Genomic DNA, 12,057 nt, shown 5'->3' with positions numbered 1-12,057 from the left:
ACAGAAGGGCCTCTCCATGCAAACCTGACGCTCTCCATGAGGCAGATGAGGTAGGGACCCTGAGGGAATCGGGAGCCACGAGGGAATCGGGAGCCCCTCAAGCCCAGCCGGGCCTCACCCAAAATGCTCCCAAATACAGAGCATGACAGTGTGAGTTCCCAGTGCCACTGTCACCGAGCCACCATTTCCTTCAGCAGTGGCCCTCTTGGTCTCACCCTGCAAGATCTAAACTCTGACCCCTCACACTTTGGACGGGAATCTCTCCAAAGCCCTCGTGCCAGAGCTGCACTTTCGCCCGCATTAAGCGTCGCCCTTTTGATGCCTGGGGGCAGCAGCAAACGCCATTAGAGGGGCCTTGTGTGGGCTTTGTGTGGGCCGCGGGTCACCTTTATCCCTTTGCCAGCCACTGGAGTGAGGATTAATCCACGGAGTAATTGCAGAGCTCTGCAATCTGCCCGGCCAACCTCTCTCGCGGCTCCGTCCCCACAGCGCTGCTGCCAACTCGGTGTCACAAAGGAGAAGCCATTAGCGAGCAATTACACTTCAGCAGGATTTCCCCGCCTAATGAGGATCGCCGGCTCGGGAGGAACTGCTGCAAGGCTGAGGGAATAATGAGAGAAAGGGGATGGGAGTTCCTGTAATCCCGACAGAATGAGAAACAACCATGAAGGAAAAGAAAACCATCTGCTGGAGCTGTGCTCGGCCACAGCCAGATGTGGGTGTTTGTCACAGCGCTCCCAAAGCACCCCAGGCTGAGCCAACAGCAGCACTTCACAGTAAAATCGATTTTGGGGAAAACTCCTCATTATCCACAGCAGGTCACTGCAACAGCCCCTTCCCAGCAGGGTTAGTACCTCTGGGTACCCACCAGCTCCTGGCTTCCTCTGCGACATAAAAACACCCTGTGCCATAAAACCACCAATGCTTCCTGGAAATCAGTACTTTCTAGAAATTAAGTTAACTCAAGCAGCTTATTTTTTGTTTAGCCCAGGAGCTCAACTCAACTTAGGGAATCTTTCTTTACAGTACCAAAATGCAAGTGAAAAAATGTGTGTAAATACTGCCTTCTATTTGATGGGAAAGAGCAGTTCCAGAGTCTGCCACTCCATAGAATCAAGGAACCACGAAGGTTGAAAAAGAACCTTTCACATCATCAAGTCCAAACACCAACCCAACACCACCAGATATTTTGGAAAAACACTTGCTGGCGTGGCCCTCCTTTGAGCGCAGTGGGATGGAGCCCTGGAACAGAAATTACCTCCCCAGCACCACCTGATCCCCCGCTCCAGGGCAAGGAAACACAGCTGAGGGCAAGGCAACTCCTCCCTGGATGGAGAAATCCATCCCTGTACACTTACCTGTGAGGGCAAGCCTTGTCTGAAACTGTGAGAACTCCACAAAAACCAGCCCAAGGACTGCGTGTGCCAGGGCAGGAGCCGCTTGCTATGGCATCCCCTCCTCCTCCTGGGACTGCGGCAGAGCCACCAGGGCTTCCTGGACCTGTCTCTACCACACCATCTTTTCTTACTAATTACAATTTTTCCTACTGCTTTGGAAAGCATTCAGCTGGCTAAGCATAGCTTGGGATCTTCCAGCCACTGTGGTGAAAGGTGAGGTTAGGTAGAGACTTGTCCACATGATGGGATTCCAGCAGTGGACCAGCAAGCTGAGTTTAATCTTTGTTTAACCCACAAAAACCACTTCTGACATAAATCAAAGGCTTTGGGGTCAAGGACTAATAAAGCAAGAAAGTTAAAGACATCAAAACATTATTTCCCTTTAAAAGAGCACTGAAAAAAATCAAGGCTTTATTTGAATAAATGTTACACAACATTCTTTATCATTTTTACTTCTCAGCAAACCTTAAAGGGTGAATCAGATTTTCCTCATTCAAGTCTACAAAATGAAAGAGGCATAGTGACCATTCAATATACAGACAAGAAGGTAGCACGGAGCAAAGCTTAAATATTAAGCAACTAAAGCAAAAAAGTGAAAAGCAATACATTACTGTCACTCTCTCTCATTAGAATATCCCTGACAATTTCATTTCCAAACGAAAATGTGGTTTCCAACGCAATGCTGGGAAAAGCAAGGCAGACATGAGCTCCCTTGGATGTTATTTGCTCTATACCCATATTCTCCAGTGCACACCTGCATCCCTTGGGTTAATCCCTCCTGCTTCAGCTGTGCTCAGGGAGGGAGGGGAGGAGAGCCCTGGGATCCGGGGGCACAGCCAGGCACTACCGGCTTCCAAAACAACAGCAGGCACTCCTCAACGCCACGTGCAACAACCCTGCCACCACAGCCCCGGGCCTTTTTCCTGAGCAGAAACTGGTTTGTGCCATGTGGTTTGGTGGCTTTTCTGTTTGGTTTCTGGGGAGGTGGGGGACAATGTACCTGATTAGGCCGAGCCCCCATCCATTGTCAATCCAAGCGGAGGTGAAAGGCTGGCACGGAGCCGGCACCAAGGCACCCCTTTCCTCATTCACCTGTCTCAAGCTTTCAGTGTTAGTCACATCCCAGGCCCTGAGCAGGACCAGACTGCTGGGCCTCTTCCACTGGTGAAAAGGAAAAGCACTGTAGAACAAATATTCATCCAAATTTAAAAAAAAATGTGTGTACTCCATGGTGAAATCGTTATGGCAAACGGTACAATTTGAACGCACTGCACAGCATTGTACAGCCTGATTTTAAAAAGTAGGTAGTGAATATTCAATTTCTGCATTTATAAATAAAGAATTTAGCTCTGAAAAGCAGACACTGAAGCAGCACAAAGCACGAGCTGCCACACACTCAGTGTGTGAATCCCTGATGGGCCTGGCTGGGCTTTGGGGGCCTGTCCCAGCCTGTCACTTCCCCCTCTCCGATTGTTTAACAAGTATAAACCTGTTGCCAATGACAGAGTTGTCCTAACTTCAAATTTTATGTGGTTCATTCAGGCTCCAGACACGAAGAAATTGTCTTTGTGCTGACCTAGAGGCCCCTTCGAAAAGAGTCTCTGGTTTTAAACGATCCAGACAAAGACATTGTATTTTCTCCAATTGAATCAGGATATCAGTAAGGAGGAAAAGAGTTTCCTACAAGTCCTTTCATCTCTATAGAAACAGAAATTTGACTTTTAGTAGATTATGTGCACATTTTCATATCTTCAAAACAAATATTTATTTTCCCAGGTTACACAATAAATCCCCTGCTAAGAACTTTAAAGAAATGGTTCTGCCGAGACAGTGTGCACACAATGGAAATAATTAGTGACAAATAAATTAATATTTAATAACTCAAGATTTCAGCAGCGTGTCCAGCATTCCCAAGCTCCACTGAAGTCAGTCTTACCCAAGACCTTTCTGGGAGGGGAATAAAATGGATAAAACCCAGTGGGTTTCTTTTTTTTGATTTACAGCTTTTCAAAGAAGTCAACCCAACTCAGATCAACAACCATCAGAAACTCTAATAAAACCTTTGCTCTCTACTAGTTATCTATCTGAAAAATATTCATGTCAAAAGGAAAAAATAAGCCATGATTTGAAATAGAAATGCCATCCCATTGAATCACTCTCCATCCATGATTCCCATCCTGTTATAGGATTATAAGCAAAATGCTGCTCTCTGCCTTGTAGCCCCTCTCAAGGTTATTCCACAACCCTCAATTCCCTAAGTGTTACAATAGCATAAATAAAATGCAACCATATTCACACAGAAGGAGCTTTCCCATAAAACAGAGATCCATGGAGTTTGTGGTCACTGTCCTTTCCATCACCTCTATGGGAAATGTTGGTCTCAATAGCAGGACTGTTCATATTTCACAATACAACTGGGTTTGGACATGCTTTGATCACAGATCACAGCTCTGCTAACACCTGCACTAAATACTAACTAAGCCTCAGAGAATGGAAAATTGCAATGCTAAAGTCAAGAATAAAAAGAAAAGTTCAAAAGTTACAGTCAACTTCCCAGGCAAATTGGCTCCGTCACTGGCACCTCTCAAAACATACAAACGTGACTGTCACATTACAAAAACCCCAGTTATCTGCAGTGAGTCTTCATCCTAATATTTCAAGTGGTTCCTTGTATGTAAGTGTCATAGAGTCTTTCGTCATTTCATGCGTCATTTATTGCAAAAAAGTTTTATAAAATATTTCCTAACATCTTTTGAAATTTTAAGGAAAATGTACATTAGGTACAGATGCCCTAACGGTGCGAGGGGGAACTTTAACATCTTTTACCCCCTTTCCCCTTCAAAAAAATGTTTACTACTTGGTGAAGATTTCAGAGGAAAAATAGGACAAGTCAGTCTCAGATTTCTCTCAGTCCTGATGAGCTGGTGCTCTTCGTGGCAGTGTAGTGAGGTTCCATAAAAACAGCGGGTCATTAGTGTCTCTGAGCTGAAAAGGGGAGAGAAAGGGAACATGGTTAAATGTCTTCCAGTACATATTGCAAAGTAGGTAAAGCAAAAGCTGAGGTGGTCAGAAAAGTTACTGGCTCACCTGCTTTGTGCATCGTGTGCAGAAGACAAAAAATAGATTGACATTATCACAAGACAGACACAAGTGAGCAAACTCCTCCGGGGCTGGGGTTTGAGGAGCAGCCACAGAACCAATCTGTTACATCTCACCCCATTTCAGCATCCAGAGAGAATTCCAATTGTAAAGACATTTAAAGACAGCTCAGGAAGCAGGGAGATTAATTCACAAAATCTATACATTGATGGCAGCTCCCAACACAAAGCTAATGTGACCCTGCAGAGCCCTTCCACACAGGAGCCCAGTGCCTGAGGGAGCAGGAACTGTAAAGCTGCTAATGGCGCTTCCTTCCCGTGGCTGCCTGTGCAGCAATAAATGATGATAAAGCAGACAGGAACAGCCCAAGTACTGAGCCCTGCATGAACCAACACCAGTCAGCCACCAGCTCTTACTGGGAGGAGGGGGAGGCCCTGGCACAGGGTGCCCAGAGCAGCTGGGGCTGCCCCAAGGCCAGGCTGGACGGGGCTTGGAGCAGCCTGGGACAGTGGCAGGTGGCCCTGCCCATGGCAGGGGTGGCATTGAATGAGCTTTAAGGTCCCTTCCAGCCCAAACCAGTCTGGGATTCTGGGATTCTATGGAGATTGTGCTTCTCAGACACAGTGACTGAAAACCTGATCACCTGGGTCAGCTCAGTGTCTGTGCCACTGAATTCCCTGAGTGCAGCCCATTGTCTGTTTATCACCCGTTCCATGGGGTCACTCACTCCAGGTGGGATCTGTGGTTTGTGGGACAGTGACACCTCAGGCTGGCTAAGGGCACAGCTCCCCCACACAGATCCCACATTGTGAAAGCACTCCTAGAGCACTGAGTCCCAGCTGCGCCCTGTCCCCACCTGGTCCACAGCCTGGAGCCCTGAGTGCCACCTCCAGCCCTTCCTTGGGCACTCCAACCCTCCCTGGGCACTTCCAGTGCCTGAGCCCCTTTCCCTGGGGAAATTCCTGCTGTGCCCACCCTGAGCCTGCCCTGAGCCCCCTTTCCATGGGGAAATTCCTGCTGTGCCCACCCTGAGCCTGCCCTGAGCCCCCTTTCCATGGGGAAATTCCTGCTGTGCCCACCCTGAGCCTGCCCTGAGCCCCCTTTCCATGGGGAAATTCCTGCTGTGCCCACCCTGAGCCTGCCCTGAGCCCCCTTTCCCTGGGGAAATTCCTGCTGTGCCCACCCTGAGCCTGCCCTGAGCCCCCTTTCCATGGGGAAATTCCTGCTGTGCCCACCCTGAGCTGCCCTGGCCCAGCCTGAGGCCGTTCCCTCTGCTCCTGTCCCTGTTCCTGGAGCACAGCCCAACACCCCCGGCTGTGCCCTCCTGGCAGGAGCTGTGCAGAGCCACAAGGGCCCCCTGAGCCTCCTTTGCTCCAGGCTGAGCCCCTTCCCAGCTCCCTCAGCCTCTCCTGGGGCTCCAGCCCCTTCCCCATGGAGCCATCCTAAGGAAGCCCCAGAACAAGGCACAGATGTGTGTCAGGACAGGCTCAGGCCCTTCCTGCCTGTCCCACTGAACCCAGCTCACACAGCCCTTTCCTGGCAGCCAGCACTGCCATGGGGACTCTCTGACTCTTCAATGTGAACATTTTCTCAATCCCTTTGTTCACTGCTGCCCAAAGAGAACTGCTGCCTTTGAAACTGCTGGCTTTTATCTCGAAAGGAAAAGAGAAGGACACCAGGCAGCCATGGAGGGGGAGAAAAGGCACCCCAGAAGGACAAGGGAAGCAAAAATAGCAGCACTTCCCATCAGGGATTAAACCTCAAGGCCAGGAGCCCAAATTTAAATAGTTACAGTAACATTTATGCACCTTCCTGGGGAATAATGCTGTGTCTGTGTAAAACTACGGAACAGAAGGCACAAAACTCCTATTTTCCTGCTACAGATTCCATTTGTAGTCAGTGAAGAAGAGGGAAACCAGACTGCTCTTCCAGATGATGAACTACCAAAAGCAAGAACTGTTTCCTTCCTTTAGAGCCTCCAGCAGCAGGACCTCAGCCACCAGGAAAACAAAGAGCAGCAACACATTCTTCCCTTTGTGTGCCTAATTCCCTGAAATACATGACACAGTATCAAGAATTCCTAAAACGTGATCCAACCCAGTTTTTTCCATATAAATGTACCAGAAGAGATTATTCCTAAATCCTTCAACACTTGAAATACCTCAAGACTTTTTTTTTCATTAACTAAACTTCTAACTAAACTGGCTACAATTCTTTTAAAATCGTTTTTGTGGCTTTAGTTCCTTTTCACCAGAGCTACTAAGTACTCAAACTGGCACCATGTGCTTTAAAATCCTGAAGCACTGCAGAGGGGCAATTAAACCCCAGCATTTCCTAAAGCCAAACAAAAATCCTACATATTACTAAATAAAAAATGATGCTAAATTAGCATTCAAGCAAATATTTGCTTGCAGTTGTATCTGCTTATTTTACTGACAAAGCAAGATCCCTTCTCCCCCTTTGTGCACCTGTTAAAGGATGGCAAGGACAATCCTGCCACCTGAATGTGCTGTGGCTCTGTTACAGAATCTCAGTGCTGGGAACAAGCATTTGCGTCCCAAAGCACAGATTCCCAGCACATGCCTGGAATATAGGAGAATATTCCTTATTCATATTGCATCTTTGACATCCAAAACATCTGTAAACAAACATGAAAACTGACCTAGATCTGTTTTCTTCCTAAAGAACAACCTGATTTCAAGTTGCTGTTCCATAAATGGCATCAGCCAACAGGAGGCTGCACCCCGAGGCCCTTGGCAGAAGGGCAGTGCAGCTTTCCTCAGCTCAAACCTGGGTACTCCAAGTGTGATTCCTGCAGGATGTGACCAGCACACAGAGGACAGTCCTCTGTTACAGACATACTTTTACAAATATTCTGGTTTTCCAAAATCAGCCTTGCTAATGCCAAAGTGACAGGACAGATCCTCTCCCACTCCTGGCTGCATTGAGCCAGCTCAGCCTGGTCCATTGGTTTCAATCCCTGCCATTACCCACACAGCGCCCAGGGTTTCACTGTCACAAATGCAATCAATACTCCAGTGCCTGATTCCAAGTCAGTTTAAGTGTTATTTCCTGTCCCAGCTGCAACTCAGCAGAGCCCAGCTGCCCCTGTGCCTCTGCCCCATCCCACAGGGATCCACACACCTGGAACAGCCTCGGTTCCCACAGCCCTCCCTTCCTCCTCTGCACCGAGGAATGGAATCACTGGCACAGAAATGCAATTACAGCTGCTCACAATGTGCCTGGTCCTGGTTTGGGAAGTAACTTGTCAAACACAGCCCAAAGAAACCCCACAGATCCATTTCTTCACACTGAAGGAGCAAAGCTTGGATTCAAACTTGCTCCAGGGGAGGCTGATTTGTTCCCTGAGCCAGTTCCTACCTGCAGGCTGCTGCTAAGCTCTGCCCTCAGGCCATGGGCAGGCAGGAAGGGGAGATCAGACACCACCTCCCATGGCACAAACACATGAGCCACCTTTCCCAGGTTATTCACCTTTTCCTTTTGCGCCCAATGTGTCCCTCTTGGATGTGCAAGGCAGCTCAGGTGTTCTGAAGCCCTGGTCTGCCAGCACCATTCCCACCTCCTGCCAGCAGCACCAATTGTATTTCCTGAGGAAAACAGAGCCAAGCTCTCCTCAGTGCCTGGTGCCTGGCACCAAGGTGCTGCTCCAGGGAATTATCCCAAACTGCCCCATCTGGGAGCAACAGCAAAGCTGTGCAGGGAAAAAGCAGGATGGCAAAGCAGTCACCAACTCCCTGGCACCACAGCCCTGCCTGGCAACTGCTGCTCTGCCTTGTGCTCCCACAAGGGCACTCGTGTCACTGCTAAATTTAAAGGAAATAAAATCCTTAATTAATTTAAGTGACACTCTGGATTGTATCCACATCCCAGGTAACCCAGAAGAGTGAAATGTATGAGTAAATCATAGGGAACCATAAGCTGCTATTAGGATCCAACAATCAAACCCCAATAATCAGAGGTATTTCTGACCTGGGAGGAATTGCTGCTGCTTGGTACAACCCATCCAAATGACCACAAACAGTTCTCAGCACAGAGGCCAGAGGCAGATGGGGTCAGACAAACCAGACTGAAAGTGCCAGGAGGGTGAGCAGGGAAGGGAAGGGAAAAGCCACAGTGCAGGGGGATGTTATTCACTGAACAGCCCCACTGAACACTCTGCCAGGGTGACCCAGGGGAGGGAACTGTTTAACCAAAACCCAAAGTGTCCCAGAGAGCAGCTGGGGGTTAAATGTGGCTGGGAACTGCCATGGTCACTGCAAGGCCAGGATCACACACAGGCTCTTTCCAGCAGGGATTAAGGAGAATTTGACACTGGATATCTCAAACCTGACCTGATGGATCTTCAGGCAGCTACACAAGTTCTGTGTTAAATGTGGGTGATCCCTGATCACTCCATGGTCAGAAGCTCTGTCAGTTATGGAGAAATCCCCTTTTTAAACAGTCCTAGTCATTGGACCCAATGGATTATGGCACCACACACTGCCAGCCATCCCTCCAGGCTCGAGCTCCCTGCACTCCCCTCCCAGCTCATCTCCAGCTCCAGATCAGTGAGGGACCCCCTGCTCTGCCTGAATTTGCTGTTCCTGCAGGCATTCATTGGAACACAATTATAAAGCCAAGGATGGACTGAAATAGCCTTTCCCTGATTATCAGTCTGCTCCTTTCACAGCTCCTCAAGGCAGGACAGATGATGATGCTAAGAATGAGCTACTGACATCTATTTTTTTAAATTCACATTCCTATTCTACTCTTGACAGTTTTAGCAGACATGAAAGAAAATATCAGGACTTAAGAGAGTTGAATAGAACCAGACCTAAAGGCTAGCAATGCACAAAGCAACTCTTACCCTTCCCCACTTGTGCCACTCTGCATCCTAATCACAGTTAGAAACTATGTTTAAAAAACCCAAAGGTATTTTACTCCATGCTGAAACAAAAAGTCTTTTCAGCCTTGCACAAACCTAAACCACCCCAGGAGCCCCACCCAGGGTAGATCTGTAGGCTCCAAACTGAACACAGCAATGTCTGAAAGAGAAACCAAATCATCAGAGATGATTATCTCACTGAAGTGTTGACACAAAGCTCCAACTCTAATTAGAACAGCAACAAATATCTGTTCAATTTCCTGCATGACTCCACTTCAGACAGACAAGCATTTCCTGTTGCTTCCAGCTCTGCTCCTGAAGCCTCACACCTACAAACATCTCTGGGAAAGAGCTCTGGGCTGTGCAGTCACTGCTCTCTCTGCCAAGGCATTTCACCTGAGCATCTCCAGGGGAACAGAACCTGAAACTCACCATGTGCTGTTCCCCCCTAACCTGGCTGCCCATAAATACCCAACAGTCACACAGAGGCACTCCAGAAACTAAAAAAGGCATCACTTGCCAGTTATCCCACTGAACTGATGGGAAAACAGCAGTCACCCTCTGTGCTGCTGCTGCTGCTTTCTGATGGATTTAGGCGGGAAAAGATCTCCAAGGTCACCAAGTCCATTCTGTGCCAGATCCTCACCCTGTCCCCAGCGCAGAGCACCGAGTGCCACCTCCAGGGATGGGCACTCCAAACCTCCCTGAGCAGTCCCAATCCCAACCACCCTTCAGGAAGAAATTGTTCCTGGCCCCCCTGAGCCAGCCTGAGCCTGTTTGTCCCCACAGGGTGTTCCTGGTGGGAGCAATGGACAAACCATGGGCAGGCCATGGAAAGTGGCAGCCCTGGGGCTGTGCTGGGGCACAGGCACACAAACTGGGGTTACAGCTCAGCTAAACCAGCCCTGAGGCTGTGCTGGGGCACAGGCACACAAACTGGGGTTACAGATCAGCTAAACCAGCCCTGGGGCTGTGCTGGGCCACAGGCACACAAACTGGGGTTACAGCTCAGCTAAACCAGCCCTGGGGCTGTGCTGGGGCACAGGCACACAAACTGGGGTTACAGATCAGCTAAACCAGCCCTGGGGCTGTGCTGGGGCACAGGCACACAAACTGGGGTTACAGATCAGCTAAACCAGCCCTGGGGCTGTGCTGGGGCACAGGCACACAAACTGGGGTTACAGATCAGCTAAACCAGCCCTGGGGCTGTGCTGGGGCACAGGCACACAAACTGGGGTTACAGCTCAGCTAAACCAGCCCTGGGGCTGTGCTGGGGCACAGGCACACAAACTGGGGTTACAGATCAGCTAAACCAGCCCTGGGGCTGTGCTGGGGCACAGGCACACAAACTGGGGTTACAGATCAGCTAAACCAGCCCTGGGGCTGTGCTGGGGCACAGGCACACAAACTGGGGTTACAGATCAGCTAAACCAGCCCTGGGGCTGTGCTGGGCCACAGGCACACACAGTGGGGTTACAGTTCAGCTAAACCAGCCCTGGGGCTGTGCTGGGGCACAGGCACACAAACTGGGGTTACAGCTCAGCTAAACCAGCCCTGGGGCTGTGCTGGGGCACAGGCACACAAACTGGGGTTACAGATCAGCTAAACCAGCCCTGGGGCTGTGCTGGGGCACAGGCACACAAACTGGGGTTACAGCTCAGCTAAACCAGCCCTGGGGCTGTGCTGGGGCACAGGCACACACAGTGGGGTTACAGCTGAGCTAAACCAGCCCTGGGGCTGTGCTGGGGCACAGGCACACAAACTGGGGTTACAGATCAGCTAAACCAGCCCTAGGCCTTGTCCCAGCCTCCAAGGCTCCCCTCACCCTGTGCCTGCCTGAACCAGGCCCTGCCCCTGGGAGCTGCTGCATCCACAGGAGCAGCTCCTTTGGGGTTAAACCAGAGTCAGGGACGAGTATGAGGAGGAGATTTTCAACTTACTGCAACATGGTGGTGTAAAAAATTCATTTAACAAAACAAATTACTTGTTTTGAGCCCTGTTCAGTCTGCAGCCATACAGAACATTCACTATGAAACTGAGGAAAGACTTAAAACTCATCTGCTACAAATCAAAACTGACTTAAATGCCTTCCATAAACAGTTCTTTTGAACATAAAACCACGTAAAGAAAGCCCTCCCATACCTGTTGCTCCCCAGTGAACACCTGAGCAAACGCTGCCTATGTAAGCTGCAGTGCTATTCTAATTTTATATAAATTGAGAGAACAAAGCTTCCAGGTCTTCTAAAGAAAAAATAACAATGTCAATATTGATTTTGCCACTACTTGGCTTACAACAACTAACTTAAAGCCAGTTCACTTGAGCTTCTAAACCTCAAGGAAGTGGTGTAGACATCTGACCCACCTCACATGGGTTCCTGACTCCAAAAAGCAGCTTGCTTTAATAACAAAATACAGCTTATTTACTTAAAGAAACTGTTTCTGTTTGCAGGAGAGAATACAGAGAAGTGAAACAGATTTTTTTTCCAATTATTTTTTCTTTTTACAAAATCTATTGTGTGTTTGTCACGTTCAAAAAGCATTGACTACTGGGGCTTTTTGGGGACTGTTAGAATGCCAAGGTAAAGCTGGTATATTTGGAAGCTTAATTAGCCATTAATGACCGTCATCTTGAGGAAAATTTGAACAGACATGGGTTTGACACCTTAGACTTCCAAT

The 12,057-nt window shown here is 48.8% G+C and overlaps 1 protein-coding gene across 2 annotated transcripts in view; it reads right to left on the bottom strand.

Moving 5' to 3' along the window:
* PWWP2A (PWWP domain containing 2A) overlaps positions 1-12,057 on the bottom strand; it is a 30,018-nt gene that overhangs the window by 3,573 nt on the left and 14,388 nt on the right. Inside the window, exon 3 of one of the 2 annotated variants that reach the window (XM_054288083.1) lies at positions 1,755-4,382. The exons of the other annotated variant lie outside the window; for it this stretch is intronic. Coding sequence (XP_054144058.1) covers positions 4,369-4,382 — 14 coding nt within the window. The 3' untranslated portion in view covers positions 1,755-4,368. Of the gene's footprint in view, positions 1-1,754; positions 4,383-12,057 lie in introns of those variants that run through there. 2 annotated transcript variants of the gene reach the window in all.

This window comes from Melozone crissalis, unplaced genomic scaffold, assembly GCF_028551555.1.
Source record: "Melozone crissalis strain CALT ecotype California unplaced genomic scaffold, PUWL_Pcris_2 ptg000061l_1, whole genome shotgun sequence".
Taxonomy (NCBI): Eukaryota; Metazoa; Chordata; class Aves; order Passeriformes; family Passerellidae; genus Melozone; species Melozone crissalis.
This window is presented reverse-complemented; position numbering and strand designations above follow the sequence as displayed.